This window comes from Lactuca sativa, chromosome 9 (assembly GCF_002870075.4).
Source record: "Lactuca sativa cultivar Salinas chromosome 9, Lsat_Salinas_v11, whole genome shotgun sequence".
Lineage (NCBI taxonomy): Eukaryota > Viridiplantae > Streptophyta > Magnoliopsida > Asterales > Asteraceae > Lactuca > Lactuca sativa.
Window position 1 is genome coordinate 25,237,517 of NC_056631.2, and position 19,717 is coordinate 25,257,233.

The window sequence follows — 19,717 nt, forward strand, 5'->3', positions numbered from 1 at the left end:
GTCCACTCCTTAATACAAGGCAATCCATGGCCCAAATTGCAATTATCTTATAATTACAATTCCAGTCCCTTAATCTCTTTTAGTCACAAAACTAATTACCAATTAATTATTGACTAATATTAATTAAACAATATGATTTCTCCTTTAATATATTATTCTTATAATATATTAACAAATCATATTTAATCATTTCTCTCCATAATTCATCTTATCAAGTTGCTTTGGTGAAGGCAACCCAAAAGGACCATGCACCATCGGGTCAAGTACATACCAAAATAGTTATGGACTTAGACACTAATCCAACAGTTCCGGCCTCATGGATTTCTACCCTACATCAGTGGTTTCATGCTTTGCGGTGAGTTCACGACCCCATTTTCAAACTGCTTTCGGGGGTGGGGGGGGGGGATACAGGTTAAAATGCTAGGATATTATAATTAATATTAATTTTAGTTATTGTTGGATTAGGTGTCTAAGCCCATAACTAAAATTGGTATACTTGAATTAATAGTGACAAAGTCCTTTTTGGGTTCCCTCAAAACCTAGTAATTGAAATGAAGACTTGTTGAGAAAGAGTCGTTAGTATGTCTAATTCATGAAGCTAATCTATAAGAAGGGTATAAGGAATCTGTCTATAAAACCGATGTTAGTTGATGATTGATTACTTACCCGATTCTCGATAGAACCGGTTCAAACCGTTTTTAAAACGTTAAAACTAACCATCCTATTGGCATTCCGTTATCAACTTTCAAACATTATGCTTTGATCTAATTTATGTTTTATCAAATATAGTAGTTATTTAGAAATAAATAACCAAGTTAATAGTTAGAAAATTATTAAATATAAACTTATAGCTAAAGTGATACTTTATTTTTATATTACTTGTTTCTCTTTTGTATTTAGTTACTTTTTTTTCAGGATAATTTAATATATGCATATCAATAATTAATAATTATTAATCATTCTAATTTTTTTAACTAATTAAAGAAAGTAGAAACATTACGATTAAAAAAAATAATGTAAAGAAAAAAAGGATGTCATTTCAATTTGGGGTTTTAAGTCAAAGTGGTTTTACTTTTTGTAAAATGGTTTTAACATTGTATAAATTGGGTGTGAATAACAACACCCCCTCATGGCATGCTAGATGAAAGTCGAAGAATTGGTTTTGTAGCCACGTGCAAAAAATGCAATGTTATGTGAAACACCTTGTTAGGCTTAATCACAACTTTAAGTATTAAGTCATCTGTGAGAATGGAGAGTTGGAGCAAAGGCTGAAGTGATTAAGTGCTTATTATTATTATTATTATTATTATTATTGTTTTATCAAAGAATTTATTTAAAATCAAGAAAAATTTATGTAAACTCACATCCGGCTCAAATAAAAGAGCCGAAGTCGAAGTTATGCTATTGGTCGATTGGGTATTTGTTTCACAGTTGAATGGGCCACGGCCCAGGGGATAAGTTTACGGTTTGATGTTACACCTATAAAAATTGATCCATCTCCACCTTAGGGTTCCGGTACAGCGTAGAGCGGAGGAGAAGCCGGCAAATCAGGGGACGATTGCTTCACGTAATAACGGTAATCGTGAAAACCCAATCTTCCGAGTCTACTAATCTCATTACTGTATGATTTCTGATACTGATCTCGATCCCGATTCGAGGACAATGGTTTTGTTTAGTTATTTTCTAGGGTTTGTTTTCTGTGTTTCTTTTTCATCCTGATATAAGTTTCCATGGTTCATCGACTCTGAAGAAATTAAGTTTATTTATTTTGCATCACATTTAGGCGTAAAAAAGTTTCAAATTGATCGAAAAGTTAGTTTTTTTTAATGCCTTTACAAAGTTGTTTCATTTTCATCTTAGTTTGGCTTCTTTTGAAGGGGGGCAAGAAAAGTCGAATACTAATGTAAAATTTGTTTTCCCATGGTTTTATGTGGTTGATTCATGGATCTGCTGTATGTTTGGTATTGTTTAACTCTCTTGATTGGTTTTATTCAGCTCATTTGTACCTTTGACTTTTGAACATGTTTGCTGCTATGATTATGACATTAGTTTTCATACATAAAGAATTATGTAAGATGTATTTTGTCAGTTTATAACAACTTAAGTATGAATACAAAAGTTTATGTACATGTATACATACATAGCATAAGCATATGTAGTCTGCATCAATAATTAACAATGATTGGGCAATTTTAAGTGGGATCCGGTGAATTAATTATCCATATGTATATCACAAGGCAGTTGAATTGGTTTTGGGCTTTGGTTTTTGAACTCTTATTCAGGCTTCAAAAGTCAACCAACCCCAGATGGATGGGGAAAAGAAGACTGGATCAGGTTTGTTTGCAATTGCTAGTTTCTGTTGCAAAAGTTTCTTCTAAATATGTTCAATTAGAATTATAGATACTCACTTAGCACTTATCCATCCTTTAATGTAAAAGATATACAGAGAAGAAGTTGATTTAAAATCTTTAAGTTGTGATTTGTTAATTATGTAACTCTCTAATTACTTATACACCAGTAATGCCTTCTTTTATGGAGAATGGAACAGCCAACACCCTAGATCGGTCATCAAGGTTTAGGGTTTTGACATCTGGCTTTCTCTTTGGATCACTCTCTACAATTTGATCATCAAAATTAATATAATTAAAAGATATTTATAAATCGATTGGAAATCTTGAAAGAATAAGGTGTAAATCCTTTGGTTGGAAGATTAAGGTTTTATTAGGATGAGTTTGATTAAATTTTATTCCAAGATTAGAATATGGTGTTGAAAAAAATAAACCTTTATACTGACTTTAAATTTTTTGATTCAGGGAACGAGCCACAAGACATGGATCAAGATCAAGGGCACCATATTGGCTCCAGGTTTCTAGAAAATTTTATTATTTTTGAATGACATAATTTTTGTTTTATAAAAAAGTGCGGGAGAATTGCATATATATGCTCTTGTTAAACATCAAAATATCATATCTGCCCAATTCCCATTTTTTTTAAAAAAAAATTATGATCTTTTTAAATCCTTATATTTATTAATTTTCTATTAAACAAACTTTTTAAATCCTTGTATTGGAAGAAGGGTTCTATTCCAATATTTTGCTAGGGTTTTGTGTGTGAGTGAGAAAATTGTAAAGGGGGTTTAGAACTGAATATGTTAATGAATCAGGGAAAATTTTGAGAAGGAATTGATTTGTTATCAACTATCTCTTTTTTATTTTTTGCACTTGAGCTTTTTATGGTTGTATAAGTAAAGTACATTTGTTTATATTTTTCAGCGTAGATAGTTTGGGTTTGTTGGCCAACAATATAAAAAAAATTATGAATGATATTGAGTCCATGTCAAACACACTCAAAGGTCTGGACACTAGTGCACACACTATTGAAGAGCGTTTCAAAAGATATTTTCTACTGCCAAAGCCAAAGCCAGAGCCAGTAGAGCAGAAGAAATCTGGTGACGGCCCAAATAAAGTTGAAATATGGCGAAAGGTTCTTCTACCATCTTTCCCTGAGAAGTTTGATGATCTACAAGGTTTTTGTAAATGGATAGATAGTGTAGAAAACTCTTTCGGGTGTTTTCCGTTGTCAGGGGTTGACAAAGCTAAACTTGTATTCAACACATTGCCACAGGAAGGAGAGGCTTTCAGATGGTGGCAAGGTATCCAAAATTTAAGCATGCAAGTCGATAAGCGCCCGTTTACTTGGGATGAGATGAAGTTGCTGTTTATGGCTGAATTCGTTTCTCCAGAATTTTTGGTACCCAACAAGAAATCCAAAACATCCTTGTAATGTTTTCAAATTTACCATGGAACATTATGATGTGTCAAGTTGTACGTACACTCGTTAATTTATGTTAATTATTATCTATTACAAATACCAACTCTTAATACATAAAAAACACTAAGACGTATTCAAAATATTATATTTAAACACTTATAAAGGGAATAAAAATATATCATCAATTTCAAAAAAAGAACTCATAATATAGAAAGTTATTGGTCGTTAATTTACTTTTAATCTCAAACACTATTATACCAAGAAAAATTTAGGTAATAAGTATGGACTCATTTCTTCAAGCCTTGATACAAATATCTAAAATATATTATTTCTATCATTTACCACACAATGCATTAACAAATATTATTTGATGTCGTCTGATTGCGGTATGTGCCAACTTCAATAACCAAAGTAGGTCAAAGTGAACTCAAAGAAGGATTAAATCAACCGGTAAATATGATATGAATGGGCATCAAAATCACGTTCTTAAAGTTTTATGATAAGTCGGATATTTATGAATTAATATTATCATGCAAGGTATATCTTTTATTTGTAAACATTATTCTTTATAGTAAGTGTGGTCTTCTTTTTTATTAATCTATTTGTAAAGAAAGGTATGTGAAAATGTTTTTGAAAGTAGAATGTAGTATTGTGTGTTTTCGAAATGTATATGGTCCAAGTAACTAAGAAATTTTGTTTTAGTTTTTATTATTTAGAGTTTGATTTATTTCATTAAAGATTTAAAATACAAAATTTTGTGTGAGAATTTGTCTTTTATTGAGATAAACATAGAGAGTGGGGAGACAAGCATCCCCTCATAAGTCTTATATTTGTTTTAATTCTTACAACATGGGACATATTGGATACTTTGTCATTGTTTGATGAATTTAACAACTCTTTCCTTTTCCATTTTTTAATCGATTTAGTTACATAACTCAATTAATATATCTTCTACAAATTATTTGAAGGCCTGTACGGCTTTGACTGTATGGATATAATGTAACCTCCATCTGCTTAATTATTTTAAAAGCATACAATTAAAACAACACTTGCTCACGAAAATATTAATTACCTGAGCATGTACTTTAGAAATATAGGAAAATGATGATTCATCATAATAAAGCATTTAGAAACACACAGAGAAACTGTTTAGAATTTTACTTCTGGTCTTAAAGGGCACACAAATACGATATTTTTTAACATTAATTTTCCCAAGAACATACTCCAACTCCATGCCTAACGCTTGGTTTGTGGTGCTTTTTCAAACACAAACATGCTTGGAGCAAATTGGCCAAAAGAAGGTTCAAAATTAGAAAACAATTAGAAGCTTCAGAGTTATTTCCAAAAAAATAAACTATACTTACAAAAGAAAATGTAATCAACTTCAAATCATAATAGTGGTTTTAAGTATCTTGCCATTTCCTGCAATTTACCCAAAAGCGTTGATTTTATTTTAAAGAAATATGCCAAATAAGCCAATGAGCGAGAAATAGTAATTTAATTTCAAGTTTATTCTCATTATGGGGCACTTTAATTTTGAGGTAATTTGCTATTTCTTGCACTGTACCCAAAATAAATGCAAATAGCAGCTTACTTTCATTTATTAGCAAGAAAGGGTAGTTTACTTTCAATTTATTCTCATGATGACAATGTACTTAGAAAGTACGTTGTTATTTCTTGCATTTACGTCAAATTAAATGTGATGAATAACAACGTACTTTCATTCATTAGCAAGAAATTACAACTTACTTCCATTTCCTTCTATTACATCTCTGCTACCTGTCATGTACACATTAAAATAACATACCATAAAATATTCTCATTTTTTATTACTATATTTATGTACATATTTGAGTGCATGGTTACCGTCCCATGAAAACAATATCCACTAAATTCAATGTTAGAAAATGATATCTTTATTGATGGTATAATTTACTATAACAAATATATATTTATTGTTATGTCTTTTTAAAACAAAGCATATTTCAAAGATATAAGTATACTATTTAAGACTTACTAATTAATATTTAGATAGTTATGCTTTAGACACTAACTCGTATTGTTTTTTAGAGATAATAACAGAATTATAACCATGATTATGGTAGAGACCCACTTGGCCACCTCAGTTATAATGTTTAAAAAGTTGCACTTACTACAATCACATTTATAAATATGGGCATACATATAAGAAATTGAAAAGTAGGAATTTACGAATGTTAGAGCTGTGAGATTTCACTAACCGCTTAGTTCTAACATCTTCACACAATTCACAAGCTAGGTGCTTGTGAAGCTCTTTTCCACCGATGGAAACATGCCTACAATAACAACCCCAAGAACGAAAAATTAATAATTTTTCAATATCAATGCATTATAAGCCCCATATTTTTCAAATACCAAATACTAACATGACATATTTGTACTTTCATGAATCCTTTCATATTACTAATATATCCTCTATGGTATATGTCTTTTTCTTGAGCTATGGCATGGATTTACCAAGCTGAGAAATGAGAAACGATCCCACCTACACACATAGACATATTCAAGTACATGCAAATATATGTTCAAAAGCTTAATTACATAATTTCCATATAAAAGAGGAAATAAGAAAAACATAGAGAAGCTTTAAACTTTTAAGGAGATATAGCATGACAACATCAAACCTGTAGCCATTCATCCATAGAGAGAAGTTCAGCTTTAAAGTAGATTTAACCGAAAACTTGCTCCATCTCAATCTTGTTGAATCAAAATTTGTAGCCTATTGCCTCCAAAATCAAAACCTCTAGTAAGATTCATCCACAAAGATATATTGAGAGTTAAAGCATATAAAACATAAAAAAAGGAACCCGGAGACATAGTACTATGAATACTTTTCTAAAGAGTATATCAAAAATCATATAATAATACCTTATATAAATGTGAAAAAAAAATATGATTTCACTTCTTTTTAGCTACCATCATACAATCAAACCCCTAAAAAGCAAAAATCTTTCAAACAAATAAAATTTCAAGTTAGAAAACAACAAATCATATTTGGAAAAAAATTATAAATCGAAAGAAGAAACTAACAATGAGCAACCATTCAAGTAGAAAATGAAGTTGTTCAACTTCAGATTGCCATAAACTTACAAAAGTGATCTTAAACTCTCTTCCTTTCTTCTGACCGGTTACATCCCAAGCAAATTCCCCCTTTTTGACAAAACATGAATAATTTATTAAAACCAGTGAGAATAGGCTACCAAAGAGAACACATAACCAGGAAAATAAGGTTGAGTTTATAGAATAAACATGCTTTCTTAGGTAAATCAAAATGTTACCTTTCGAGATGAAACTAAGAAAGCAAATACCTAGATGAACAGCACAATAATGTATACACTGCATTTCCAGATCCATGGATTAAGGTAAAAACTGCAAAAAAAAAAACACCATAAATAAACAAAGATATTCTAAAATATCATGTTCGAGTTTTATCAGAAACAACTTCAACTTCAACTCAATACTTTAAAAGATTTTGTTGTCACATTTAGATATTACACTTTAGCATTCATTCAGAAAAAAGAAAATAAAAACAAATGTTGAGGATTGCTACCATAAGATCATGTAACCATTATCCTCAAATATACGAATGTCAAATTTTGGTAGTAGTCGTTGAAGTGTCTCACCTTCTTGTCGACTTGGTAACAACTGATCCTTACCCTGAAAAGATGTGAAAACAGTGGTTGGTTAGCAACCTATGATGAAAACTGAAAAAAAAAATTAAAAAGAAAGAAAGCAAAGAGCATTAGAGTTTAAAAAGCTGGAAATACGAAAGATGATGAAAACTAAAGTATGTTCCTGTTTCTTGTTGTTAAAGAAATAAATAAATTAAAAACAACATATTAAAGCATTGTGCTTACATATGTTTTTAATTATTAGAACATCATACTTTGAATAACCTACAAAATTACATCGGTGTAAATTGCTTTTGATTTTAAATGACAATGCTAAAACTCTGTAGATTTTCAAAAAAATAATGTTATATCAAGAAGAAATGGAAGTATAGTGAAAGTTTGTTGCAAAATCTTACATTTAACCCAAAAGGAAGTTATCAAATACTGTAAAACAAACAAAGCAGATAACAAAATGAAATGAGTTTACCTGTCTAAAAAGCACAAGTCTCACAACAGTCAATTAACTCCTTGACGGATTCACCAGATGACAATGTGTACCTTTACTTGAACTCCATTAACTTGGCATGTTGTTCTCAAGCTTTCCACTAACAATAAACTGACATTGATGAAAAAACAATGTTAGAGAGCGCATAAACATGTATAGGAAAGAGAAATAGACTCTTTGTATTCAAATACCTCATATCCTTTTGCTCCATTTTCATTAACAACCCTCAAAACACCATAGCTAGCACTAACAATAGACAAATGGAGTATCATATGACACACTTGTCAATCTTAATCTTGATTATGTCTATATAATATAAGTAAAACATAATGTTGATGGATTAGCAGTTGAAGAGAGAAAAATGAAAACAAACCTGCTCTCCATTCCCTTATCATCCTTCCATTCTTACCTGACAGATCCAATAAGAAAAAAAACCATGGGGAAGAATGTCTATAACAATTTATTCCGATTTAACAATCATTAAAAGCTATTATTCAGAAACCAAAATGGTAGAGTGGATATACTTTTAGTCTTCTAGGGGAAACCAATCAAATATAGAAAAAATGTATCACCTTTTTTTGTATAGAGATTAACATGGTGGAAATCGACATCGACGATTAGTCAGCGATTGGTTGTAGAGGTGAGAGCGATGGTGCTATTAATGACGATGAGTGATGGTGTATCTTTAGCTTAAGGCCTTATGGTATGCTCATCACGAGAGGGTTCGTGGTCTACGTGACCACTAACCACGGATGTGAACACCACCCCAAGGTTTTAGTGGTGGCTAGTGGTGGAGCTATTTCGTTGTCATATGTGGTGGGAAGAACGGAACACCACGGCCAATAAAATTGCTTCTCTCTCTACCTTTCTCCACCTCTCTCTCTACAATTTAATTAATTAAAATATATATATTTTTTATTTTAATAATCAAAAAATAAAAGACATATAGTGGTGAGTATCCCAAGCTTTTAGTGGTAGTTAGTGGTGATGATGTGGCACCCACCACTATAGTGGTTAGTGGTGGGTATAACGGATGACCTAAGGGTTTATAGAAAGACAGAGATAGAGACGGCATGTGGTGGGTTTGCGAGGCAATTGGGTGGAGACAGTTGGTGGTGTAAGAAACGAAGAATGGGTGGTGGTGAATTATTGGTTCGTCATTGGGGGTTATACTACTGATGAATGGTGTGTGATGTTGCCGATGTCAGGTAGCGATGGTGTAAGAAAATTAGGGTTAGGGGTTTAGGTACCATTGGCAGATGAGAGAGAGGTGATGGCGGAGTTTGTAACGGCGGCTTTGTGGTAGCAGAGAGTTGTCGGATACTGAAGAGAGCAAAGAGAGAGACAGAAGATATGCGCTTTGACGACAGCTGGTAGCGTGTAAAGGAAATTAGGGCTCCTCGGAGTTAATAGGGTATACACTTATAGATTATTGAAATATTTAGATTACAAGCTTAATCCGATTATACATGATGTTCAAATAGTTGTACCTTTTAAATTTCAAGAAATAGTTAATATGTTTAATAATATAGTAAAGATATAATAAATAAGAAATAACATAAACAAATAAAGATAATATAAATTTCAATAACATAGAAGCACTAAAACAAATAGAGATTATCATATTTGCATTCAAAAACATATTAAACACTTATAAAGTCTATAAAAAAATCAAAAAAATTCTAAAAACACAATTTATATTTTTCTATAACAAGGAAGGTTGTTGATCTTTAATATACCTTTCATCTCAAACATAATTATATCAAGAAAATTTCGTGTTGAAGTAACCATGGATGCGGGAAAAGTCATTCTTCAAGTCTTCGTATTTGAATCATTAACTTATTCAACAACATAAATGTTTTTGTAACAAATTCTTACTTATATACTATTAATATGCATACAACATGTATAAATGTGAGAAAAAATAAAAGATCAAAGATTAAATGTCATTAACTTAATAATTATAAAAATCAAGTTAAAAAATCTTTTCAACGGTTGTGATTAATTAATTAAACGTTGAAGGGTTGTGGAGATTTTAAATAAATGTGGTGCAAAATGATGATTTATCATGAACTAATAAAGAGGCACGTGTGTTGCACATAACTTCTTTTTTTTTTTTTTTTTTATGTTTGATGGGTCAGGGAACAACATGTTGTAGGATAAAGAGGAAATTTGAAAAAAATAGATGTCTTCCAACCATGGGAATTGTGATGCATTGACCTAAAGATTTTTGTAGAAAAGATATCAAGAATTTCCAATAAACGAAAAGCATGTATCTTACAACTTATGACAATCAAGAGAAATACGTCATCAACCACCATAGAATCTAGTGATAATAGGGCGCCCTTGTAACCCTACATTCTAGATGCTATCAACTTCTTCATCCTTATATACGTCAACATTAGGCTCAAAGATAAAGTGCACGGAAAGTTACGTCACTTTGAGAGCAGGTTAATATTTTTAAGATATACACATTACCGCGATCTCAAAAATATAATTTTCGTAGAAATCCAACTTAAAATAAGAGGAATATAACAATTATAGCAAATATAGATCTATCGTTGGTAAGAAATTACAACGACGAAAACTACGAATAGAATAGTCGACTTTTAAAGAATGTCGCCAAAAGGAAAAACGTACTACACCGAAAAGTAGAAATTATGAGATAAAGAACAACTAAAATAGATATCATGGGAGAGATTATAATTTTAACGATTAGAAATTTTGATCGAAAAACAAGTTAAAACTAGCCAAAACGACCAAAATGAAAGTTGTAGTGCTCGTCAAAAACTTTGCGAATATATAAAAGTCATTGAAAACGGAATTCGTATGTGAGAGATAGGAAATTTACAAACTTCTTTTTTTACTTGCGTGCAGTGCCCAACGTGCTTTCTGACACATGATTCGATTGGATACGGGATGACATTACACCATAGGATAAGGACACGTGTCAGCACCAGGATGGCCGGTGCGCACTGCCCGACGCGCACATCAAAAACCACTATAAATAGGGAGCCCTGATCAATCCTTTCCTCACACCTTTTAAACTCTCACTCTCTTTCTACCTTGTTTTGCGTGCCACTCCTACTCGATTACCTTTCGAAGTTCCTGATGGGTTTTGGCAATAAGAACATCCTATGTGCTCATACAAACCCTAATGCTTGGATCTAGGTTTCTCTATTGTACATGCAAGTTATCCAAGACTATAAACCCTAGATCTAGAATATGATAACCAATATAACATATAATTAGGGTTTAGATCATACCTTGATTGTTATATAGCAATAACAATCCCAATTCCTCTTCTTGTATTGACTTTAGAAAGCTTAGAGTCACAAATGTCACTCCTCTAATGGTTCATAAACACCAAGAGCAAGAGGATGAAGAGGAGAGAGGATGGAGGCTGCCCAAAAACGTGTGAAACCCTAGAAGAATGCTTAGCCACGTTTTTGGGTCATAAGGGTCTTATATATAGTGAGGCTATTAGGGTTATCTAACAAGGAAACCCTAATTTGGATGCTTAAGCCTTAAGCAACCCATAGATCCCTTTCCTTAAGGCCTTGGACGATTTCTTATGGGCTTCCCTATAGAATTCGTCCACTCCTTAATACAAGGCAATCCATGACCCAAATTGCAATTATCTTATAATTACAATTCCAGTCCCTTAATCTCTTTTAGTCACAAAACTAATTACCAATTAATTATTGACTAATATTAATTAAACAATATGATTTCTCCTTTAATATATTATTCTTATAATATATTAACAAATCATATTTAAATCCTTTCTCTCTATAATTCATCCTATCAAGTTGCTTTGGTGAAGGCAACCCAAAAGGACCATGCACCATCGGGTCAAGTACATACCAAAATAGTTATGGACTTAGACACTAATCCAACAGTCTCCCACTTGGATAAGTCTAATAACTATTATGCGTATGACTTCAGATCCTGATCTGCAATCGTAGCTTTCCAAAGCCGCTGTCAACTCTGATCCTATCAGATACGCGTGTCCTTAGATAAGGGATCATATATTCCTCCATTATAGATATCATATGAGATATGATTTCAAATCATTCTCTTTGTACTATATCTCGACTTCTGATTTATGATGACTGACTAATTGAACAAATCAAATTAGCCCTAGCCCGACCGAGCATTTACGTTTGTCATCACTAAATCATCGAGGGGCCCAAAGATATCGCTTTTATCCTACTTTGGATAAAAGGAACGGATAAACTTTGATACAATGCTTGCTTGCACTCACTTACCGAATTACACACAACAATATGTTTTATAACACCAAGTTACTAGTGCGTTTACATATTATCAATGTGCAACCGATTTGCAAGATACAACTCACACATCTCGGTTTCAAGAATATAAGATGTTATCGTCTCACCAATCACTTGTGATACAATTCATGGAGTGATCCAAGTGAGCGTGGGTTTAATCCAATGCTCAAATCATATTCATAAGCACTCATGAACGTTGCAGCAAAAATGTGCTTATGTCTAATGCCCTTTAGACAATCCACACACCAATTCACGACAGTCTTCATTCATACCTACTTCCAACATATGAACGACTGTGGCCCTTTCGAATAATTTGACTGTTCTTAACCAATTAAATTATTCAGGAAGTCAAAACATGCAAAGTGAAACACAAGAATAATACTAATCCCATATGGCCTCAACCCTTTGAGCATAAATAAAACACCTTTTATTTATCACCATATCGATTACTCATTATTTGTTGTTTCGGGTAATCAACTTCTTACTTGAATTATTACACTTGTCCCATGCTCTTAGCATGCACACAATGTTTACCTATGGTTCTTACTTTGTGAAATAGATCAAATGGAACACATTTCTAATCATTCTCATTTCACAACTCCAAATCCTTTTTCCATAAGTGAAAGAATATCAAATTCTTGCTACTTATAGATTATGCTAGATTCTAACATTTTATGCAATGATCCTTTCGTGATATCACTGCACCAAAGTCACAAAGACTATTGTCAATGATATTACAAAGTCCTCTATCGGAGATTGTTACAATACAATTCCTTAGATATGATGTCTCTCACTCAAAGTACTTTCCTTTGAACATCCTTTTGCATAAAAGTTTCTAATCTAGACATAGATTTTCAATATTCAATTCCCAATATGGACACGTTTCCATATTTTCCATATGACAACTCATTCTTAATAGAATCTTATCTATTCATAATAATGTCGATATGGTCCATCCAATATGGAAACATTTCCATATCTTCCAATACTAGGGGTGAGCAAACCCAAACCAACAAACCGAGAAACCGACTAAAACCGACGAAACCGAAACCAAAAAAACCGAAACCGAAGCAAAACCGACGGTTAGGGTTTTAATTTTCTAAAAACCGAAAAGTTGGGTTCGGTTTCGGTTTTTACCCAGAAACCGACCCATCCAACCCGAGAAACCAACCCATACTTAAAACCGACAAACCGCCCCAAGAAACCGACCCATCCAACCCGTGAAACCGACTCAAACTTGATTGTTTTTTGGTTATAATAGACTATTTCGGGCTTTGGTTGTAACTTATATTAGACTATTTGGTTGTAAGACTCATGTTTTTTGAAGTATTTAACTTCAATTTGGTGTTTTTGAAGTATTTAACTTCAATTTGGTGTTTTTGAAGTATTTAACTTCTTGCTTAATTTTTGGAAAACGGGTTAAAACCCAAAACCCATGGGTTTAAACCAAGAACCCATGAGTGTATGGGTTGAACCCAAGAAACCGAAAAACCGACCAAACCGACCTCAGAACCCAAGAAACCGAACCGACCAAAAACCGATCCTATTGGGTTCTGAAAACCAGAAACCGAACATTTATGGGTTGGGTTGGGTTTGGGTCCAAAACCGACCCAAACCGACCCATGCACAGCCCTATCCAATACTATACTTCCAACTACTCACAAGCGACCAATCCTAAACGAACTTTGGATTGTCCTTTGATAGTTGTTTAATTATTTTAGTCAAAACCGATTCTTGTCCCTTTTCCCTCTAAATGCGCTAGACATTTGGAAAATTTTAGAATGGTCAAATATTATAGCATTTGCAATCGATCCTATCCCGAAGCGTATGGGACACGATGCATAATAAAGATTTGATACTTTATCAATCTTCTGCCTTAATGTTTTATTTGCTATGTTCTCAAAATTCGAATTGTGAAGAGGAATGTCGTAATCATAATCGAAATTTTAAGAACACACTATGTACCTTTGACTAATATTATTAACATTCCACAACCTAAGCCTTTAGATTTGAAATGAAGCATAATATTCTCTCCCTTAATTATAGCAAAACAACTATTCCATCCTTACGACTTTGCAAAAAATGACTCTTGTTTTCTATAATTAATATTGCCAACTTGCAATACTTTCCTTAATAATCATACAACCATAACTTTTATGCTCCCACTATCAAGATGATTATTATAAACATAACACTTATGCTCCCACTAGCTTTGACATGTATTCAGAAACAGCCTAACTTTCAGGAAAAACAATACTTATTGAATTTCTTAAGTTCATGTTTCTAATACTTGGTGCTTTGATAATCTTTTATCAAGGCTTCTTGAACTTATACACCTTTTCCTTAGATAGTTCATATGTGTGTCTAAACAATTGTCAAACCTCACAATTCAAATTATGGAAAGGATACCGTAACCATAATCGAATTTGAGAATGCAATTTTACAATCACTATCTTCTTAAAATCTTTCTTAGTGAAAGTATTTCCTCACAATCATTTTCATGAAGGAGGAAATCTTATGACACTTAGATTTAAACGGTGTATGTGTTCCTATCCATGTGAATTTGTCAAAACCAAAGTTTACGACAAATTCAAACTCATATGGACCGAACTTTCTAAATCTTGACTTATTGCCTTATGGTAACACAGCTGCTCACTATGTCTTCCAAGTAGTTAAGTAACTCACCCTTTCCTATCAATGTACTTTCCATTGATCAAGGTCATTGCCTTTTATGCATTTAAATGAGAACTCATAGAACTCACATGCATAATTAACTCAATTGGAATGGCACAGAAACAAAATGGTGTCGACACGATAGGTTGTAAACCTCAACTCGTGTGCTAGTGATGATCGATAAGGTTTATTTGATTTGTTCTTGAAACCTTTCAAGACAATTAAGACTCCCACTGACACCTTGACCTATAATATTCTCTTGTCAATAACCATTTCTTGACAAGCAAATATTCAAGAGTTAGTGTAGCTTTTATCAAAACACTTCATAAATTGGTCCTAGTTGGTCTTTGTTTTATCCAAGACATCACAACTTTCCACATTTGATGAATGTTATAAACCTTCTTAATACTTATCATTCAGTTTAGTTACTTTTTTGTTCAGGATAATTTAATATATGCATATCAATAATTAATAATTATTAATCATTCTAATTTTTTTTAACTAATTAAAGAAAGTAGAAACATTACGATTAAAAAAAATAATGTGAAGAAAAGAAGGATGTCATTTCAATTTGGGGTTTTAAGTCAAAGTGGTTTTACTTTCTGTAAAATGGTTTTAACATTGTATAAATTGGGTGTAAATAACAACACCCCCTCATGGCATGCTAGATGAAGGACGAAGAATTGGTTTTGTAGCCACATGCAAAAAAATGCAATGTTATGTGAAACACCTTGTTAGGCTTAATCACAACTTTAAGTATTAAGTCATCCGTGAGAATGGAGAGTTGGAGCAAAGGCTGAAGTGATTAAGTGCTTATTATTATTATTATTATTATTATTGTTTTATCAAAGAATTTATTTAAAATCAAGAAAAATTTATGTAAACTCACATCCGGCTCAAATAAAAGAGCCGAAGTCGAAGTTATGCTATTGGTCGATTGGGTATTTGTTTCACAGTTGAATGGGCCACGGCCCAGGGGATAAGTTTACGGTTTGATGTTACACCTATAAAAATTGATCCATCTCCACCTTAGGGTTCCGGTACAGCGTAGAGCGGAGGAGAAGCCGGCAAATCAGGGGACGATTGCTTCACGTAATAACGGTAATCGTGAAAACCCAATCTTCCGAGTCTACTAATCTCATTACTGTATGATTTCTGATACTGATCTCGATCCCGATTCGAGGACAATGGTTTTGTTTAGTTATTTTCTAGGGTTTGTTTTCTGTGTTTCTTTTTCATCCTGATATAAGTTTCCATGGTTCATCGACTCTGAAGAAATTAAGTTTATTTATTTTGCATCACATTTAGGCGTAAAAAAGTTTCAAATTGATCGAAAAGTTAGTTTTTTTTAATGCCTTTACAAAGTTGTTTCATTTTCATCTTAGTTTGGCTTCTTTTGAAGGGGGGCAAGAAAAGTCGAATACTAATGTAAAATTTGTTTTCCCATGGTTTTATGTGGTTGATTCATGGATCTGCTGTATGTTTGGTATTGTTTAACTCTCTTGATTGGTTTTATTCAGCTCATTTGTACCTTTGACTTTTGAACATGTTTGCTGCTATGATTATGACATTAGTTTTCATACATAAAGAATTATGTAAGATGTATTTTGTCAGTTTATAACAACTTAAGTATGAATACAAAAGTTTATGTACATGTATACATACATAGCATAAGCATATGTAGTCTGCATCAATAATTAACAATGATTGGGCAATTTTAAGTGGGATCCGGTGAATTAATTATCCATATGTATATCACAAGGCAGTTGAATTGGTTTTGGGCTTTGGTTTTTGAACTCTTATTCAGGCTTCAAAAGTCAACCAACCCCAGATGGATGGGGAAAAGAAGACTGGATCAGGTTTGTTTGCAATTGCTAGTTTCTGTTGCAAAAGTTTCTTCTAAATATGTTCAATTAGAATTATAGATACTCACTTAGCACTTATCCATCCTTTAATGTAAAAGATATACAGAGAAGAAGTTGATTTAAAATCTTTAAGTTGTGATTTGTTAATTATGTAACTCTCTAATTACTTATACACCAGTAATGCCTTCTTTTATGGAGAATGGAACAGCCAACACCCTAGATCGGTCATCAAGGTTTAGGGTTTTGACATCTGGCTTTCTCTTTGGATCACTCTCTACAATTTGATCATCAAAATTAATATAATTAAAAGATATTTATAAATCGATTGGAAATCTTGAAAGAATAAGGTGTAAATCCTTTGGTTGGAAGATTAAGGTTTTATTAGGATGAGTTTGATTAAATTTTATTCCAAGATTAGAATATGGTGTTGAAAAAAATAAACCTTTATACTGACTTTAAATTTTTTGATTCAGGGAACGAGCCACAAGACATGGATCAAGATCAAGGACACCATATTGGCTCCAGGTTTCTAGAAAATTTTATTATTTTTGAATGTCATAATTTTTGTTTTATAAAAAAGTGCGGGAGAATTGCATATATATACTCTTGTTAAACATCGAAATATCATATTTACCTTTGATAAACATCAAACTATCATATTTGCCCAAGGTTCTTTTTAAAAAAAAAGTAATTTTTTTTTTATATTTTTAAATACTTATCAAAATATCATATTTACCTGTGATAAACATCAAACTATCATATTTGCCCAAAGGTTTTTTTTTTTTTTTTTAAATAAAGTAATTTTTTTTTTATATATTTTTAAATACTTATATTTTTAGTTTTCTATTAAACAATCTTTGATAAATTTGCAATTTAACTTCAAATGTACATCTATAAGATCAATTACTTTGCTTTGGTTTTGTGTGTGAGGGAGAAAATTGTGAAGTGGGTTTAGAATTGAATTTGTTATTGAATGAAGGATAACCTTTACAAGTGATCCATTTCAAGAATTGATTTGTTATCAACTGTCTTTTGTTTTGCTCTTGATGTTTTTGTTCTCGTATAAGTAAAGTTTATTTGTATATTTTTTTTCAGAATCACTTCAACTTTGGTCAGCGATTTAAATAAAGTTCTGAGCGATGTTGTGTCCATGTCAAAAACGATGGAAAGACTGGGCGCTCGTGTCGAATATTTGGAGGGGGAGTTGCCAAAATTTCTAATAAAGCAACATCCTCCGTCTGATATTCCAAAAAATCTAATCGAACCACAGTTACTTATAAGACCTTTTAGTGAGCATTTTGATCTTCGTAGCTTTCGCTGTTGGCTAAAAGGTGTAGAAGAAGCTTTTAATTATTGTTTTGTCCCAGAAGATGAACAAGTAGATGTGGTCAGCTGCAAATTTCTGCCAGATGGAGAGGCTTCCAAATGGTGGAAACGTATCCAAGATATAAGCATGCAAGTTGATAAAAAAAGTCCAATTAATTGGCCTAAGATGAAGAGGCTACTTATGGCTAAATTCCTTTTTCCTTATTGTTAAGGGGTTGCATGTATTTGGAATTTAAGAAAATTAAAATCCTTTAGGCTTTTTGCTAGAAAATATTTGTTATCTGGTAAATTACAAACATATCCTTTCATCTTTTTTTCAACTTTTATTTTTTTCACTGTATTCTTTTCTTACCCTTTATATTGACAATATTATATCGAACAAATATAATTTATCGTGATAAAGCAACTTTATTTATTTCCATCCTATTTGATTTTTTGCCTCAGTAATAATGGGTTGGATGGATTAGCTTTGATACACACATTTTTGATTGAAAAAGGTGGATAGTAAACCAATTCTTGCAGATAACAAACCTCCGTAACATCAGCATTGGCTAAACTTAACATTCCAGCAGACATCAATAAAAGTTTTGCATATTTATATTCTTAGACTTGTATAATAAGTTGTTGAAAAGCCCTGTAAAAACCGTTAAAAAACTTCATATCTCAGAAAAAACCCCGCAACAAGATGAAAATTTTTTGTTTGGTAAAAAATCCCAAAGATATAACCATTTTTTTTTGTTCAAAGATATAGTCATGACTTTTACAAACGTTTGGGATTTTTTTAAGGGAAATGACTTAAAAGGGTAATTAAGTTTCAAAATTATTAAACACCAACCAAGTTTGACATGTTCAAACAAACAATATTCAATTAAGGGCTTTGTACAAAAACCAAAATTAATTAAGGAAAAATGCATTATGACCTGGCAATCAAACGTGTAATGCCCAGTCGCCATGTATTTTCCTTCGATTTATTTAAGTGTTTTTTAGGAAGGCCGTACGCTGGGCATACATAGTGTACGTACAATGTACATGTTTGAGGCGCGATGAGAAATCTTGCGTACGCTGGGCGTAATCTGTTCAGTTGCAAACCCTAAATTTTAGGGTTTGCACCATATATAAAGACCTTATGTCCGCCCCAACCTTCATTCTCTCAGTCTCCATTGTTCTCAAAGAGTATAAATCGAACCCTAAGCCTCTTGCATGCCTTGTGAGCTAATTTGGTGCACTTTTGAGTATTTTTGGTGTTTTGAAGAAGAAAGAGTTAGGAGAAGGAGCAAGAACGTGAAGAGAGCTTATAGATCTTTGGTATCTATTCTGACTCATTTGAGGTATCAAGCTTTACCCTTGACCATTGCATGCTTAGTTATGGTTTTGGGGTGTTTTATGTGGCATTTTGGCTCCAAAGTTGAGGTTTCTTGTATTCGTGTAGTTTCAGTCCTTAAGAGCTGTCCTTTTGAGCTCTTGGAAGCATTTATAACCATAAAAATCCGACCTTGATGGTTAAGCCACAACCATGTAAGTGTTAGATGGCCACAAAGTGTGATTAAGGACTTAATTCATGTCTTAACTCCATCCATCCTGTAACGCTCTAAAAATTTCAACCAATTTAAACTTTTCAAAAACAACCCATAT

At 32.4% G+C, this 19,717-nt stretch overlaps 2 protein-coding genes and 1 long non-coding RNA gene across 10 annotated transcripts; 2 read left to right on the forward strand and 1 right to left on the reverse strand.

Moving 5' to 3' along the window:
* The first annotated feature begins 1,441 nt into the window (after positions 1-1,441).
* Positions 1,442-3,868, forward strand: LOC111895505 (uncharacterized). Of its 5 annotated transcripts, XM_023891590.3 has the most exons (5): positions 1,442-1,576; positions 2,283-2,334; positions 2,814-2,865; positions 3,273-3,526; positions 3,625-3,868. In XM_023891590.3, exons 2-5 carry the CDS (start codon positions 2,307-2,309, stop codon positions 3,681-3,683), a joined length of 393 nt encoding a protein of 130 aa, XP_023747358.2. In that variant the 5' UTR covers positions 1,442-1,576; positions 2,283-2,306; the 3' UTR covers positions 3,684-3,868. The 5 variants fall into 5 exon arrangements, with proteins under 5 accessions (XP_023747358.2, XP_052623150.1, XP_023747357.1 ...); XM_052767190.1 differs by having other exon boundaries at positions 1,460-1,576; positions 3,273-3,868; XM_052767191.1 differs by having other exon boundaries at positions 1,515-1,576; positions 2,238-2,334; positions 3,273-3,868.
* A 912-nt stretch (positions 3,869-4,780) lies between these two features.
* Positions 4,781-6,564, reverse strand: LOC128128635 (uncharacterized). The gene is made up of 3 exons (XR_008226642.1): positions 6,177-6,564; positions 5,136-6,086; positions 4,781-5,047 (listed from the first exon to the last, which is right to left on the reverse strand). It is a non-coding gene; the product is annotated as an uncharacterized LOC128128635 (long non-coding RNA).
* A 9,286-nt stretch (positions 6,565-15,850) lies between these two features.
* Positions 15,851-18,511, forward strand: LOC111876025 (uncharacterized). Of its 4 annotated transcripts, none has more exons than XM_023872540.3 (4): positions 15,851-15,995; positions 16,702-16,753; positions 17,233-17,284; positions 17,855-18,511. In XM_023872540.3, exons 2-4 carry the CDS (start codon positions 16,726-16,728, stop codon positions 18,294-18,296), a joined length of 522 nt encoding a protein of 173 aa, XP_023728308.1. In that variant the 5' UTR covers positions 15,851-15,995; positions 16,702-16,725; the 3' UTR covers positions 18,297-18,511. The 4 variants fall into 4 exon arrangements, with proteins under 4 accessions (XP_023728308.1, XP_023728309.1, XP_023728310.1 ...); XM_023872541.3 differs by having other exon boundaries at positions 15,859-15,995; positions 16,657-16,753; XM_023872542.3 differs by having other exon boundaries at positions 15,869-15,995; positions 16,661-16,753.
* Positions 18,512-19,717: the final 1,206 nt, after the last annotated feature.

Coding starts and splice junctions, on each gene's coding strand:
- LOC111895505 (XM_052767190.1), top strand. CDS start 2,307: ATGGATGGGGAAAAGAAGACTGGATCAG. Junction 2,335..2,813: donor GGAAAAGAAGACTGGATCAG/GTTTGTTTGCAA, acceptor TTTTTGATTCAG/GGAACGAGCCACAAGACATG. Junction 2,866..3,272: donor GGGCACCATATTGGCTCCAG/GTTTCTAGAAAA, acceptor TATATTTTTCAG/CGTAGATAGTTTGGGTTTGT.
- LOC111876025 (XM_023872540.3), top strand. CDS start 16,726: ATGGATGGGGAAAAGAAGACTGGATCAG. Junction 16,754..17,232: donor GGAAAAGAAGACTGGATCAG/GTTTGTTTGCAA, acceptor TTTTTGATTCAG/GGAACGAGCCACAAGACATG. Junction 17,285..17,854: donor GGACACCATATTGGCTCCAG/GTTTCTAGAAAA, acceptor ATTTTTTTTCAG/AATCACTTCAACTTTGGTCA.